General features: G+C 58.8%; 3 protein-coding genes across 3 annotated transcripts; 2 read left to right on the top strand and 1 right to left on the bottom strand.

The window, feature by feature from the left end:
- The first annotated feature begins 879 nt into the window (after positions 1–879).
- Positions 880–4,074, top strand: LOC103763750 (deoxyribonuclease-1). Its single transcript, XM_029957920.1, has 9 exons — positions 880–1,026; positions 1,592–1,680; positions 1,846–1,929; positions 2,070–2,185; positions 2,878–2,880; positions 2,976–3,088; positions 3,351–3,505; positions 3,582–3,678; positions 3,941–4,074. The coding sequence occupies exons 1-9, from the start codon at positions 880–882 to the stop codon at positions 3,992–3,994; spliced, it is 858 nt and encodes a 285-aa protein (XP_029813780.1). The 3' UTR covers positions 3,995–4,074.
- A 1,630-nt stretch (positions 4,075–5,704) lies between these two features.
- LOC115307117 (deoxyribonuclease-1-like 2) lies at positions 5,705–8,960 on the top strand. The gene is made up of 8 exons (XM_029957861.1): positions 5,705–5,851; positions 6,194–6,282; positions 7,290–7,373; positions 7,490–7,590; positions 7,664–7,858; positions 8,128–8,173; positions 8,302–8,398; positions 8,910–8,960. The coding sequence occupies exons 1-8, from the start codon at positions 5,705–5,707 to the stop codon at positions 8,958–8,960; spliced, it is 810 nt and encodes a 269-aa protein (XP_029813721.1).
- A 260-nt stretch (positions 8,961–9,220) lies between these two features.
- On the bottom strand, positions 9,221–14,979 carry ECI1 (enoyl-CoA delta isomerase 1). The gene is made up of 6 exons (XM_018067516.2): positions 14,691–14,979; positions 13,668–13,795; positions 12,990–13,136; positions 11,999–12,120; positions 11,106–11,284; positions 9,221–9,735 (listed from the first exon to the last, which is right to left on the bottom strand). The coding sequence occupies exons 1-6, from the start codon at positions 14,962–14,964 to the stop codon at positions 9,569–9,571; spliced, it is 1,017 nt and encodes a 338-aa protein (XP_017923005.2). The 5' UTR covers positions 14,965–14,979; the 3' UTR covers positions 9,221–9,568.
- Between the last annotated feature and the right edge of the window lie 206 nt (positions 14,980–15,185).

Raw genomic sequence — 15,185 nt, 5'->3', positions numbered from 1 at the left:
AGCGAGGGTGCGAGTGGGAAAGGTGAGGGTTTAGCCGGAGCAGCTTCCCCAGAAGGAAATCAAGCCCTGAGGCAGCAAAACCTTCCTGGTGCTGGAATTTGTTGTGCCAAAGGCTGGTGTGTTTGCCTGTCCTCTCAGTCCGTCTTATCAGGTTCCTGCTTGGGGCACCTGGGCTTGGGCAGGGCTCAGATCCCACACACTGGTGAAATATTACCCCAGGGAGCGGAGTGCCACGGGAATACTTCCCAAAAGCCTTCCCCCGTGGGTGGGAGCTGCTGTGCTGCCTCGGCGAGGGGTCCTGAGGGACAACAGCGTGGGTGAGGATGGGGCAGGGGCAGTGCTGGGAAATGGGGGTATGGGGGGCAGGATACCCCAGGTGAGGATGTTCCAGGCGGGAAGGGAGATGGGGAGGAGTGCTGGGGGGCATCCATCCCTTCCTCTGTCCTAGCACAGCTGCTGAAGGGTCTCTGGGGTCTCTGGCACAGATGCAAGGAGAGGTGGGAGAGGCACAAGCCAAAGGACTTTAGTGTCCCTGGCCACTGCCACCCACCCCAGGCCAGGAGAGGTGTCCGAGCTGAGCACGGTGAATGAGGAAGGGACCGTTCTGTGTCACCATGAAATGACATTTACTCTTTTGCCAGTGAATTTTCCTCTCTGGCCTCGTGAGTGGTCTGGCCTCCCTCCAGGAGGGACAGGCAGGATGAGGCCCCACGTGATGGATGTACACAATCCCTGGATCCTCGTGGTTCACTGGAAAACAGATGCTTCTCAGTGAAACCAGTATGGCCAGTGGGATTACTCTGGTCACCTCCACCACTTGTGCCAAAAGCCTATCCTATCCAGGAGGGCTGAGCCCCTCCCTGTCCCTCTGCACACAGGATGGCAGCCTCCCAGCTGGTGCTGTCCCTGCTGGCTGCAGCTCTCCTGCTGCACGTGGCCACCGCGCTGAAGGTCGGCGCCTTCAACATCAAGGCCTTTGGGGACACCAAGATGTCCAACCAGACCGTGGCAAACATCATCGTCTCTGTGAGTGCAGGGGAGAGGAGCAGCCCTGGACACTCTCTGCTCTCTGGGAGGCAGTGACCCTGGGACAGTGGGACACCAGCTTTCTGTAGGCATCCATCCATCCATCCATCCAAACCTCCCTTCACTCACCCATCTGCTCATCCCTCGTCACCATCTCCCACCTCAGGCCATCTCCACTCTTGCTGATGCCCAATCCAGAGTGGGCAATGCTTGGTGCTGCCCAGGTTCCCCCCTCGGAGCAGCTGCTGGGATGATGGTAGTAGACAGATGGGTCTGTGTGATCCCAGGGTCCTTCCAAGGCAGAGAAGACCAGCAGAGGAGCCCCTTCCCTGGGACAGTGAGGGAGGTGGGGAGGGGTGTCAGGGGGAATCCATCCCTTGCTCTGATCCAGCACAGCTGCTGTAGGGTCTTTGGCATTTCTGGTGCAGACCCAGGGAGGGGTGGGAAAGGCCCTGCTGCCTCCCACTGCCAGCCTGGGAGCCTCTGCAGCCCAGCTGAGGCACCCATGGGTGTTCCATGAGCAGCTCTCGGCCAGGGAAGAGCAGCTCTGAGCTTGTCCCCCCAGATCCTGTCGGAGTACGACATCATCCTGGTGCAGGAGGTCCGGGATGCCGACCTGAGTGCCGTGGACAAGCTCATGGACCAGCTCAACAGGTGACCCTGATGGCACAGTGTGAGGGTGACTGCAAATGGGATGCTGGGCTGGATCCCAGCTGGCATCTCACCATGCCAAGGCACCCTGGCTCAGCTGGAGAGAGCCTGATGGGTGCTGGGGAGCACCAGGAGCCTCCTCTCACCCTCTCCACATCTCCCCCCCAGTGCTTCTGGGCAGCCCTACAGCTTTTTGGTCAGCATCCCCCTGGGTCGGACCAGCTACAAGGAGCAGTACCTCTTTGTCTACAGGTAAGGGATGTCACCAGGGTCCAGTGTCCCCTGTGTCACCTGCTGCCCTCCCCAGCAACCCCCAAAGGGCAATGGGTACCTTTAGAGGTCCTGTCTGTGCCAGGAGCTGTGCTGGGGGCTGCCCTGCTCTCCTCCCTCAGGTCGGACATGGTCTCTGTGCTGGGAAGTTACTACTACGACGATGGCTGCGAGTCCTGTGGGAACGACACCTTCAGCAGGGAGCCCTTCATTGTGAAGTTCTCCTCGCCCACCACACGTGAGCAGAGCTGCTGTTGGGGGATGCCAGACCTGGCACAGGGTCCCCTCCACAGAGTGCTAAGCCCAGAGCTATGCCTGCCAACTGGGCTCCACAAGGGTCCTTTAGTGCAGTGGGACCATCTCCCACCCGTGGGTGCCCAGGGGTCCCACATACCTGCTCAGCATGGCTGGCACTGCCTGCTCTTTCCCACCATGTGCCATCTCCTGTCAATTCCCATCACATCCCGTTGTCTGTCATTTCCCACCATGTGTTCTGTTCAGTTGTGTGCCATTTCACATCTCCAGCTGCTTCCCATCGTGTCCTGCATCCCATTATTTGCTACCTCCCATCTTGTGCCATATCCCGCCATCTGCTTCCTCCTCTTGGGTTCCATCTCCCTCATGTACCATCTCTGTACCATTGCCTGTCATCCCCCATCTCTGCCATCTCCCATCATGTCCCATTTCCCACCTTGTTCCATCACCTACCCCCTGCCATCACCTCCACCTCCTTAGAACCTCCTCAGGGCACATACACTCTCCCATCTCTCCCACCTCCATCTCCTTCCCCAAACCATGGTGGCTTGGAAAAGCTGACAGGAAACAAGCAGCAAACCCTGTGCAAATGGATGCAGTTCCCCACAGGAAATTCCAGTCTGGAGGACACACACACCACCACAGACACCCTTTCCCTGCAGCAGCTTTTCCCAGCTGGTAGCTGGGGCTTGGCCGGGGGTGGTCCCTGTCGTTCCTGCTCCCTTCTCAGTTGCTGCAGCTGAGGTGAGGGCTGACAACCACCTGTGTGGCAGAGGTTCAGGAGTTCGTGTTGGTGCCCCTGCATTCCGAGCCCAGCCATGCAGCGGAAGAGATCGACGCGCTCTACGACGTCTACACCGACGTCATCAACAAGTGGGGGACTAATGTAAGCAATGGCAGTGAGCTCAGCTCCTCTCTGAGGGCAGCTGAGTGGGCAAGTGGATGGACTTGTCCCATGGGAGGCCTCTTGTACCCATTAGAGCAGGTGCCACCCCAGCAATCTCCAGGCAGGGAGCTGCAGGTTGTCTCCGCTGTCTCCCCGTGCACTGCAGTGCCCCAGGGGGGTTTGTCGCCACCCTTTAAGAAATTAGGGAGCCCCTGCTGACCCGTAAGGTCCATGGGCAGGGACACAACACGCTGCCCTGCAGGACATCATCTTGCTGGGTGACTTCAACGCCGACTGTGCCTACGTGACCAGCTCGCAGTGGCCGTCCATCCGCCTGCGCTCCCTGCGCGCCTGCGAGTGGCTCATCTCCGACAGCGCCGACACCACCGTGGCCGACACCAAACTGTTGCCTACGCGGTGGGTGCCCTGGTAGGGGGCAGTGGCTGGCACGGGGGGGCTGGCAGGCACTCACACCCTCGTGCTGCCCCGGCAGCATCGTCGCCTGCGGCACCGCCCTGCGCCAAGACATCGATCCCGGCTCCGCCACCGTCAACAACTTCGAGCAGAAATTCCACCTCCAGAGGAAGGATGTGAGTGAGGGGCCAGGGCACATGGGCCCACCAGCAGTGGGATCCACCCCATCATACCTCCTGGGAGTGTGGGTGGGCTCCTTGTTCCTCAAGGCGCACCCCAGGGTGGCCCAACCCCAAGTCTTGCACTGAATCAACCCCCCAGACTGAGCAGTTTGGGATATGGTCTAAATTTGGGGGTTGGAGAGGAGTGTTGGGGTCTCAGCCAGCCATCCCAGTGTCTGGATGAGCTCAGGCCCTCTCTGCTCTCTCCCATACCCAGGCTTTGGCCGTCAGTGACCATTTCCCTGTGGAGGTGACCCTGAAAGCCCGCTGAGCCTGTCCCTGTGCCGGTGGCTACCAGGACATCCCGGCGTGCACCTGCAGCCTTTGTGGAAGCCCACATGCCACAAGTGCCAGCCAAGCTGCCCACTGTCTCTGCAAGGAGCCACTCTTTTGGATCTTGTGGGAGTGGGATGCTCTCTGCTTCCATTAAAAATGAGCCTCTTCCAGCCTTTGCAACTCTGGAGGGAAGGTCCCTTTAGTCTCCCCAGCAGCCCCTGGCATTCAAGTCCCCCATCCCCTGCCAGGGAGGTCTCCGGGGCTGGGGGACCCTCCTGCCATGGAGACACCTGGACCCACGGGGTGGCAAGCACTACTTCCCTTTCTGCAGCAAAAGCAGGGACACCGGGAAGAGCCTGGGAGGCTCCAGGCTTTCCAGGTGCTCTTGCCATTTATCCTGACAGAGCCCGCCTGTATGGATGGCTGACGGGGGACACTGACAGTGAGAGTGGGGGGAAGTGGAGGATGTGAGTCAGTTCCCAGGGGGTTTGGTGCTTCCCAGGGGACTTTTGGGGTTTCGGTGCTGACACAGCACTGAGGGACACTGGACTCATCCCGAGACTGGGTGTGAGGATGCAAAACCTGGTGTCACATGTGAGAGCCCGGCAAGTCCCGGCATGGGCTGCTGCTGTCTCCCTGCCTGTCAGAGCCTCCTGATCCTTCATCACCCCGGGGTGATGCTGGGGGCTGGCACGGGAAATGCCACTCCTCCTGGGCTGCTTTGGGTCACCGGTGGGGCTGCTTTGGGTCACCAGCAGGGCTGTTGTGAGTGACTGCCAGGGCTGCTGCAAGGGGGTGCAGCTGGGGCTGGCGGTGCTCACCTGGTGCTCACCTGCCTGACCCAAACACAGGCCATTTCCTCCTCTTCCCTCTAATTACACTGTCTGAATCACCTAATTAAGGTCAGTGCCCTTCACCTCCTGCCTGGCCACTGTGCCCACTCTGTGATCTGGGAGGCCACCCCAGTTGGCTGCAGCCCCCCGAGTCCCACGTGCCCACCCATTCCCACTGGGATGCTCCAGCCCTGTCAAGCCTCCAGGGCTGCCCTTTGCTGTGTCAGCACAGAGGAGGCTGTGCTGGCCCCACCCTGTCATCCTGTGGGATTTCTGGTTTCCCAATGCGGGAAGGAGCCCACAGTCATGCCAAAACCCCCACGGGGGTGTCCGACTCATCCTGCTTTGCCGGCAACTCCACTGGCAATAAAGCCGCCCATCCTGCTGCTGGGAGGGCAGAGGTGCTGCACACTTGGCAAGGTAAGGACAGATCCAGGCTCAGCACCTCCAGCTGTGAACCGGGAGGGACTGGGATGAGCTGCGACGAGCCGGGATGAGGAGCTGCTCCTTACCCTAACAGTGGAGGCTGTGGCAAAGTTTAAGGACATGGAACAGCCTGGGGTGCCGGCAGTGGTGGCTGGGGCTGGTGGATGATGGACAAATTCCAGCGGGGAGTGGAGCTGGGTGATCCTGGGAGCTGGAGGAGGTGGATTCACTGTGGTGGGATGGGATTTATCTTCTCTGGGACCAGCGAGCTGTCAGACTGCCTGTGCCAGCTCCACAGGCTGCTCGAGGCAGTGCCCATCATGATATGCTCTTGTACAGCAGGACTGAGGAAGGATCTGCATGTCCTTTTATTTTTCTACCCCAAATCCAAAGGAGTTTTCCAAGTTCAGCTCCCATCTCTGTGACTCAGCACCCCTCCCTGCAGGATGGGGACTGTGACTCTGGCATTGTCCCTGCTGGCTGTGGCTCTCCTGTGCCCGGCCACTGCCACCCTGCGCGTCGGTGCCTTCAACATCCAGGCCTTCGGTGACACCAAGATGTCCAACAAGGAGGTGGCAGAGATCATCATCAACGTGAGTGCAGCCAGCACAACGTGGGGACAGGCTGGGCACTGGGACAGCCACAAACGTGGCTCCTGTGCCAAGGACATGTGGCTGAGGATGGGATGGCATCCCAGGGCTGGGGATGCCCTGAGTGGATGAAGGCTTGGGGGGGACCATGGTAGGGCATCAGACACAGCCACAAGTCCCTCTGAGCCCCCCATGGGGACATCTGCCCTGAGACCGAGGGACATGTGGGTCCCCGCGGTGTATCCAGCACCATGCCAGGGTGCCTGGCTGGGATGTGGGTGGGAGACTGGCTCTGAGCTGGCAGCAGGTTCCCTCCCACCATCGCTGTCCCCCTTGGCCTCGCAGATCCTGCTCCGCTACGACGTGGTGCTGGTGCAGGAGGTGCGCGACTCCGACCTCAGCGCCGTCACCGAGCTCATGGAGCAGCTCAACAGGTACGAGCGGGGCTGGGGCTGGGACGGCAGCATAAGCAGGGAAAGCCAAGCTGTCTGAGCAATAAAAGGCAAAAAAAAAAAGGTCAGCCAACGGCAGAGAGGTTGTTTTTGGGAAGGGGAATAGGAGAAAAGTGCTGGGGCACTGAGCAAAAAAAGCCGCTCTAAGTAATCTGGTGAGGGGAATAGGGATACAGGTGGTAAAAATCCCTTCTGAAAGCTGTAACCCCACCTGAGCATGCAGGATGGAAAGGAACTACAGCTCTGGCAAGCTCCATCTCCAAAATCCAACAGAACAGGGCAGAGGCATGGGGGGGGATGAAGAGGGTGGGGATAGGCAGACCCTGCACCCCAAGACTCTGTAAGTGGCAGAAGGACCCTGGGACGGACCCCGTGGTGGATGATACTCTGAGGTGAGTGGCTCTGGCACCCCAGGAGGAAGAGAGGCTGCTGGGGTGGGCTAAAACTGGTCACAGCAGGGCAGCAGCCCCTCCACGGGCTGAGTGCTGACCCCATTTTGGGAAAAGGCACAGCTGAGCACCAGGAGGAAGCTGCTGCCACTGTGTTGAAAGCTGGGAGTGCTCCCGAGCAGGTCCGCCCAGCCCGTGTCCTCGCCCCTTCGGTGTCCCCTCCAGCAGGGCCACAAAGCAGCCGGGGCAGGGAGGGTGACGCTGGTGCTGCAGTGCCCCAGGCTGCTCACTGACCTAATTCAGCCCTGCTGCAAAGGGAGCTGAGGAGCGTCCCTGCAGAGAAAGGGGTGGCAGGAGCCACCCTGCGTCCTGCTGTGCTCAAGGAGCCACCCCGGGGCGGGACATGGGGGGGTTCAGAGCCACCACACCCCATGTCACCTCACGGCCAGAGCACAGTGACCCACAGGGACAGCAGAGCAGGACTGGTGGTGCCAACCCCACGGCTGCCCAGCTCCTGGACGTGCCAAGGCTAACCCAGGATGGTACCAGCCATGTCACTGGTGGCAGCCACGTCACCATCCTGCCTCTGCATCTCCACAGTGCGTCCAAGTCCCCATATGACTACGAGATCAGTGGCCCCCTGGGACGGGAGAACTACAAGGAGATGTACCTCTTCATCTACAGGTAACAGGGCTGGGGGTGCTGCCACCTGTGCCACAGCACCACAGGGACACCAGTACCATGGAGGGGACACAGAGGCCATGCTGAGCCCCAGGGTAACCATCCCTTTGCTCCCACAGGACAGATGTCGTGTCTGTGGTGGACACCTACCAGTACAAGGACCGCCAGGATGTTTTCAGCCGGGAGCCGTTCATCCTGAGGGTCTCAGCACCCCGCACCAGTAAGCAGGGGACAAGTGGCTCTGGGTGGTGGCATTGAGTGGCTGTGGGGCTGACGTTCCTCTCCCCTGGCAGAGGTGGAGGAGTTTGTGCTGGTGCCCCTGCACTCAGCCCCACACGATGCCGTCGCCGAGATCGACGCGCTCTACGACGTCTACCTGGACATTGTCAACAAGTGGGGGACTGACGGAGTGTCACAAGCATCTGGGGTGGCACCAGGGCGGGTGGCACTGAGGGTGTTGGGACCCCCATCTGGGTTCCTGCTCCAAGGCAAGTGCAGCTGCGTGCAGGGCTGCGTGGGATGGAGACCTTGTTCCTGCCCTGTCATGGCGGGATTCCCCAGCACAGGACGACCCCACGGAGGGCTGGTGTTCAGAGACAGCCCCTTCCAGACCTGACTCTCCCTCTGACCCACTGCGAACATGCATGTTCCCTGGGTGACTTCAACGCCGACCTGTGCTATGGTCCCAGCCATGGACTGGTCGTCCATCCGCCCTGCGCACCAGCGACGTCATTCAAGTGGCTGCATCCCCCGACAGCACACGACACCACCGTGGGGCAAGTCAGACGTCGTGCCTATGACAGGTGAGCACCACCCCATGCACTGCCACCCCCCTCCCCAGAACACCCCAGGGACCCCCTGCCCGCCCTGCCCTACCAGTGGCTGAGTGCAGGGGCAGGAGTGGGACCCACCATCCACATCTCCCTGGCAGGATCGTGGTGTGTGGGGCCAAGCTGAAGAGAAGCATCGTGTCCAATTCGGCTGCTATCTACGATTTCCAGCGTGCTTTCCGGCTGGACCAGGAGGAGGTGAGCCAGGACCATAAACCTGGGGATCTAACAGGCACCAAAGCCGAGCTGGCCCAGGCTGCAGGGCTGCCATCATCTGTTCAGGGGGCTCAGGGTGACAAGGAACCCAAGGGGGGAAACAGGAAGGGGGATTTGGGGTCACTGTCTCAAATTTGGGATTTGTCCCCAAGGGGATGAGAAGAGATGCATGGGGTTTTTCCACGGTCTTCCATGGGCAGGTGCAGGCAAGACTGCAGAGTAAGAGGCAATGCTGGCACAGAGCCCTCAAGTGAGATATGAGGGTCTCAGAGGGCAGGTGCCCTCCTGCCATTGCCCACCACAGGCCACGCCTGGGCCTCTCCATGAGAGGTGCCAAAACTGGAGCCCTGTGTGTCAAGTATCTCAGGGTTCAGAACATTGCGATCCCCTCCAGGAGGCAGAAGGTTCTGGCAGAGCCATGGACTGCCCTGCAGCCCCACTGGCACGGTGAGGGGTGAGGGACTCACTCTCCCCTCCTCTCGCCCTCCTCCAGGCCCTGGCAGTCAGCGACCACTACCCGGTCGAGGTGAAGCTCACAGCCTGAGCTCCTCCTGTAGCTGCAGACCACGATTCCAGCTCCAGCTCCCACCACCACCAACCCCTGTGAAGGCATCCCCTGCAGCCCCATCCATGAGCCTTGTTGCGCCTCGGCTGTTCCTGGAATCTGGTTGGAGAAGGGTGACAGCGGCCGTGCCCAGACCCCCCAGGACACACAGCTCAGGGCAGAGCTCCCCCAGCCCACCATGAACCAGAGCCTGGGGACAGGCCACCAGCCAGGACACTGTGACCACGGGGAACAAAGCATCCATCTCCTACCTCACTGAAGATTTATTGACACATCTCATTTCATGATTAACTGTTGGAGAGGAGGGAGGACATCCAAGGACCGGTGGGCTCAGGCCACAGTGTGTGGAGACCCTCTCCCTGTCCATCCCTCAGGGGGGCTGAGCAGGCTTCCCCTGCTCTCAGGGAAGGCAGCAGTGGTGTCAGGCACTCTACAGGACAAAGGGAAGTGCTGGGGCAGCCATGGGAGCAGTGGCACGCCACCAATTGCTGGCACTGCAGACGGCTTTGCTGTGAAATCCTACAGCCACTGCAGCGTTTCGGAGGGTGACTCGACCTCCCAGGACCTGCCCCAAGGCACTTGGATTCTCAGCTCTTCTTCTTCTTCAGCATCTCCATGTACATGCGAAGTGACTTCTGGATGGACTCTTTTGAGATGAAGTTGATGAAGTTCTTGATGTCTTCCTCCCGGTGAGCGACCAGGTGGTCCAGCACTGCCTTCCTCATCATGGACTTGGTGAGCTGGCGGGCATGGTCTGTGGAGAGGACAGTGAGGATGAGGAGCACGCCCTGTCCTCAGCCCTGACCAGCTCCCAGCCACTGCCACCACCACATGCAGGTGCAAAGGAAAGGGATCCCACAGCAAAGGGTTCCTTGAACCAGCAGGGAAAGGTGAAGGAAAATCTCACTGTCTGGAAGCTGAACTGGATAAATTCTCATACAATAAATTATGACTGTACTGCTCAGTGAGGAAATGACTTATTTACTGGCACAGATGAAGTGCATTTCCTCCTCTTTGTGCCCTCCAGAGCCCAGCCTCTTCCCAACACCCCCTCCCAATACACACCCCCAGGCTCAGGACAGCAGTAACCAAACAAAATTCCTTGTTATTTGAAACTGCTCTGGCTCTAAGCTCCCCCAAACCAACCCCTTCAACCTGTGGCAAGACAGTCTGTTCCTCCCAAACACATTGTAAAAGAAGCCAGCAGCACTGTCCCCTCGAGCTCATCCCTGGGCCTGTGCCATTCCACATGGATACCTGGATGCTGCTGGAGCTGACTGAGGCCTCAAGCACCTCACACACACAGCCAGATGCAGTGATGTGGCAGCACATTTGTGCAACAAATGTTTTAAGCACACCCTCAGTTTAGTTCAGCTGTGATGGTGAAATGAGGACTGACCCCCCCAGCACACTGGGAACCCCAAATTGCTCCAGTGCCTGTGTGCTACAGACACCTCCTCCTGCACAGACTCCTGGCTCTGATTCAGGGGGCAGGTCTGCACAGTGCCTCCTACAAGTCAGGGGAGGGCACAGCTGAGACATGCTGAGGGGTGAGGTGTCACTCTGCCACCAGGACAGCAGGGGACAGAGGTGGTCTGGGATGGGACAGCTCAGATCTGGCAGAGAGCCCTCTCCCAGCCCAGGAACCATGTGCTGCAGTCATGGAGCAGCCCAAACACACAGGATGTCTGTGCCGTGTGTCTGTCCTCACACCCCCATCACTGCCATCCCCAGCTCAGCAGAGTGCCAAGAGTTGATCCAGACAATGAAAGCAGACTGGCAGTCATCCAGTTGCTCTCACCCAGCCTGTTCCCTCAATTCCATGGCAGCTTTTCTGGGCTAACACCTCCACTGACAGACACATTCAGTTTGTATCTGGAACTCAGGCACCTCCAGATTGACTCAGCAGGGCTGGCAGGGCGAGCTGAGCTGGAGCCACGTGCCCTGCACACCCAGCTTCCAGGCTGTCCAAGGCTTCCAGGACTGCTGTGCTCAGCTCTCCCACTTCCCAGCCATCCACACCTTCCCTTTCAGTGGAAACTGTTACATAGCTCCCAGGTACCAGCCCTGGCATCTGTCCTTCCCACTCAGATCAGATCCCTTCCTCCCCTGCCAGAGGTTTACCAGGAAGGGCCAGCCACCGTGCCATGATGGCCGAAGCTTTTTCCAGGAGCTTCTCCTCTGGCACCAGTTCATCCACAAGGCCAAGCTTGAGTGCCTCGGGTGCAGGGTGGAGGGAGCCCAGCTGGAGGGAGCGCTCAGCGATCCGGTGTCCCACAACATTCACAAACGTGTCCTTAAACCTGGAGAAGATGGGAGGGAAAGCCACAGTGAGGGAAAGGAACACCCAGGGGCAGCTCACCCAGCCACTGGAGCTGAGAGCACCCTGGTCCCACTCCCCAGGCTCGGGGCTCTGAACAGCAGCTGCAGGCTCAGCCACACCAAGAAAATCATGTGAGAAGAGCCACTTTTGGCAGTACCCCAACAGAGTTCACTCTCCCCTCCACGAGAGCTCCTCACTGGCCCCTCAATGCACAGGTCCCAGCTGTACCCATTTGCTGTGACATGGGCAAACTTGGTGTGAAAGCTCCTTTCCAACAGTGCATTTACATGCTCTGAGGGCAACCAAGGGCCTCAGTATGTTACTGTCCCTACGCTTTCAGAGATCTCCACACCAAAGGATTTTGCAGGTACACACCATGTACCCTGAGAAAAGCATATTCCCAGACTGAGCCTGACCAGTGAGAACCCCCACCACCAGTTTCAGAGTTGACTGCAGGGTCAGAACTGAGGTCCTTGCTGGTTAAGGACATGAGGACTTTCTGCAACCTGAAAGCTTTTCAGATACCTGCAGGATAGGACAGAAATGAGGTACCATCTCCTGCAGCTGCATCTACCTGATCACTGACACACAACCTACACCTCCATGACCTGTTAAACTGCCTAATTAACTCCTTGAAGACGAATTCTTTTTAGAGACCTACACATGGCCCTAGAAGCAGGAGGCACTGGCCTACCAGAAGGGAGCCACAATGCCCAGCTGGGCTTCGTTCAGGCCGATGCTGAATTTGGGGTTCTCTGCCATGATCCTGTAGTCACACGACAGGGCGATGAGGCAGCCTCCTGCTGGGCTGGACCCCTGGCAGACAGAAGGATGGAGTGAGTCTAGGACATGGTTACAAATATCCCCCAGCTTCACTGATCCCTCCAGAGTAGGGATGACACGGGGTGACAGAGCAGATGTCGCCCAAATTTCTGATCATCTGATCCGAAACAGCCCTAAGGAAGATCTCTGAGAGGTTATCAGGGTTTCATTGAATCACAGAATGGTTTGAGTTGGAAGGGACCTTAAAGCCAATCTCGTTCCAACCCCCCTGCCATGGGCAGGGACACAACCACTAGACCAGGGTGCTCAGAGCTCCATCCAACCTGGCCTTGGACACTTCCAGGGATGGGGTAGCCCAAACTTCTCTGAGCAACCTGTGCCAGGGCCTCACCACCCTCCCAGGGGAGGATTCCCTTCCATTTGTGACCATCTTTGCCATGGCTTGGTGCTGCTCAGCCCTGCTCAGGATGCCCGTGGGAAGACCCAGCTGCCTTCAAAGACGGGCTGTGGACAGACACCACCGGGAGCTGCCAGGGCAGCACCGCACTGGAAAATGAAAAGAAGACACCAAACATGTAACGACCCATCCACGGACATCGAGATTCCAACAGCACTTCCCTGTTGGCCAAGAACCACAGCTGGAGGAGCAAAACCTGGTGGAAGTGCTGAAATGCTGCTACACCCCAGCAGTGTCTGCAGCTCACACGGTGCCTGCAGCATCCCACGTTTCCGTACCTTCCCACAACCCCACATGCTGACAGACACGAATTTCGCCCAAACACCCCAACAAACACATTATTTGGATTTGTTTCAGCCTGATTTTTCGGCTGTCCCTGCCCACACGGTGCAAACAAGCCACAGCAGGTGAGAGGTGACAAGGGAGGTGGGTCCAAAGGACATACATTGATCGCAGCGACCGTGACCATGTTGGAGCCGTAGAGCCGCAGCCACAGCTCCTGCACAGCTCTCCAGAACTCTCCATAGTGCTCCATGTTCTTCCCACACATTTCCATGATGTCCAGGCCAGAGGAGAATATTTTGGGGATAGTCTGGAGTCAGGAAAATACAGATATCACTTAGAGTCACCGTCATCCTTTAGCCCTCAGCGTGGCAGCCTCAGGAAAGTGATAATTAGATGCGATATGAGGGTCTTTTGGGGTTCTGAAAATATCTCCCCAGTGCTCCCACAGCCTGGATCATCCCACCACCATGGCCTGCAGTGCTGGGACTCTGCCTGTAGCATGATTTCTCATTGTCAGGGTCCCTGTGTGGGTACAATCAGCCACAAAGCACAAAACCTGCCCTGTACCATTCCCAGGCACCACCTTATCCCCGCACCATGCCTGAAAATAAACACTGGCATCTCCTCCAGGAGATCTCACGGGACATATCAGGTTGGCAGACAAGCAGATTTGATTTGCATGACAAATGACAACACTTGGCCGTTGTTGTTCTGCCAGAAAAAGGCACAGAAGGAAGATCACAGCCCTTACAAAAACCAATCAAAGCCGCCTCCAGGCCCTCCCATCCCAGAGACCAGTGACCCAAGAGACCAAACATGAGCAAGGGACAACACCTACAGATGTAATGATCACACCCCGGCAGGCACGGTCATTCTCCAGCTTCTCCAGGCTTATGGAAAACTCAGTGAGGAAGTCCAGGCTCAGGCTGTTCACTGGGGGGCTCTTGAACTTCATCATGGCAACACCTGTGCCAGAGCAAACACAGAGATATCAGACTCCCCACCACAGCAGCACACACTGCCCTGCCCAGGGCAGCTTCACCTGCCTCCCTGTTTCCCACTCCTGGCTCTTTAAAAAGCTCCCAGAGCTGCAGGGCCAAGGGCAAGGTCCTGCTTTTGCCCAGTGAGCCAGGCTCACTCAGCCAGTGATGGACCTGGAGCACGGACCAGGACATGTGTAGTGACAATTCCCGTGTCCCAAAGACCAGCCACCTTTGGGGTCATGCTGCTCAACACTTCCCTTCTCTCTGGGCTCAACAGATAAAGTTGAACCTGCATGTTTGCCCAGTCTTGCCCAGGGGATCACACCCCTGACTGAGCCTGCCAGCACCACCACGGGAAGGGGTCTGAGCCCTTGTCCCCTCCCAAAGAGCCCTACCCTGCCCCAAAAGGTCCTCCCCAAATGCTTAGTTTGGGTGTTGTAGCCATTCCCAGGATGGGGACAGCGTGAGGACACACCCAGGGGCCTGAAGGCAGGAACTGTGAAGCCACAAGAGGCACCTTTGTTCAGAGCAGGGACTGTGGTCTCGTGACAGCTATTCCTGGTAGCAGAAGTTCCCAACAGCTGTTCCCTGAAGAAGCACTGCCACTCTACCAGGTGCCCAAAGCAGGAACCCCACAGAGGGGACAGTGACAGCCAGGGCTGGCCTGTGGCACCCCAGCAGCACCAGCCACCTGAAGTGCCCACGATCAGCAAGGCTCCTGACCCCAAACACTTGACTCCAAGGGTCCCAAGCAGCTGCAGCTGGAACACCTGGGGCTTTGGTGGCCTTCCATGCCCAGGGCCACAGGGGACAGGGATGGAAGTGCCCCTGCCTGTGCCCCACAATGCCCATGGGTCAAGGGTGACACACCACCATACCTGAGCTCTCGTCCAGCTCCACCTGGATCTTGTTGTTGCTGAAGGCACGACATGGGGCGAGTGGGAGCCCGAGGGGCTGCCGGGGGGCCCTGTCCCATGATGGGGGCCGGCAACACAGGGGCAGCACGCCTGGGGGACAGAGACAGGTAGGGACAGGCAGGGCACAGCCCTCACGGGTGTGGGGCGTGCTCCCCAAAACCGCTCTGCATGGACAAGGTGGGACACGGGGACACCCTGACACGCTGAGGGAGGATACAGGGACACTGCATCCCATGATGGGGGATACGGGGAACACCCTGACCCACTGAAGGAGGATGTAGGAGCACCCCAACCCCGAGCAGGGGACACGTGGGACACCCTGGCCCATTGAAGGAGGGTGTGGGGACACCCCAAACCCGCGGCAGGGGGACACGTGGGGCACCCACGGAGTGACAGCAGCGGGTACCCTGGTGGCGCGGGGGCGCACAGGGGGGTGTCGGGGCCAGGTCGAGCCCG

This window comes from Manacus vitellinus, unplaced genomic scaffold (assembly GCF_001715985.3).
Source record: "Manacus vitellinus isolate BGI_N305 unplaced genomic scaffold, ASM171598v3 scaffold_12_pilon, whole genome shotgun sequence".
Taxonomy (NCBI): domain Eukaryota; kingdom Metazoa; phylum Chordata; class Aves; order Passeriformes; family Pipridae; genus Manacus; species Manacus vitellinus.
The sequence above is the reverse complement of the archived record's forward strand: the minus strand, read 5'-3'. Positions and strand labels throughout refer to the sequence as shown.

What these genes read in the sequence shown, in the direction of transcription:
- LOC103763750 (XM_029957920.1), top strand. Translation starts at nt 880, where the DNA reads ATGGCAGCCTCCCAGCTGGTGCTGTCCCTGCTGGCTGCAGCTCTCCTG. An exon ending in TGGCAAACATCATCGTCTCT is followed by an intron (nt 1,027 to 1,591) that starts GTGAGTGCAGGG and finishes TTGTCCCCCCAG; the next exon opens with ATCCTGTCGGAGTACGACAT. An exon ending in TCAACAAGTGGGGGACTAAT is followed by an intron (nt 3,089 to 3,350) that starts GTAAGCAATGGC and finishes GCTGCCCTGCAG; the next exon opens with GACATCATCTTGCTGGGTGA.
- LOC115307117 (XM_029957861.1), top strand. Translation starts at nt 5,705, where the DNA reads ATGGGGACTGTGACTCTGGCATTGTCCCTGCTGGCTGTGGCTCTCCTG. An exon ending in GGTCTCAGCACCCCGCACCA is followed by an intron (nt 7,591 to 7,663) that starts GTAAGCAGGGGA and finishes CTCCCCTGGCAG; the next exon opens with AGGTGGAGGAGTTTGTGCTG. An exon ending in ATCTGGGTTCCTGCTCCAAG is followed by an intron (nt 7,859 to 8,127) that starts GCAAGTGCAGCT and finishes ATCCCCCGACAG; the next exon opens with CACACGACACCACCGTGGGG.
- ECI1 (XM_018067516.2), bottom strand. Translation starts at nt 14,964, where the DNA reads ATGGGATGCAGTGTCCCTGTATCCTCCCTCAGCGTGTCAGGGTGTCCC. An exon ending in GGGGTGTGATCATTACATCT is followed by an intron (nt 13,137 to 13,667) that starts GTAGGTGTTGTC and finishes TCCTGACTCCAG; the next exon opens with ACTATCCCCAAAATATTCTC. An exon ending in TCACGGTCGCTGCGATCAAT is followed by an intron (nt 12,121 to 12,989) that starts GTATGTCCTTTG and finishes TCTGTCTGCCAG; the next exon opens with GGGTCCAGCCCAGCAGGAGG.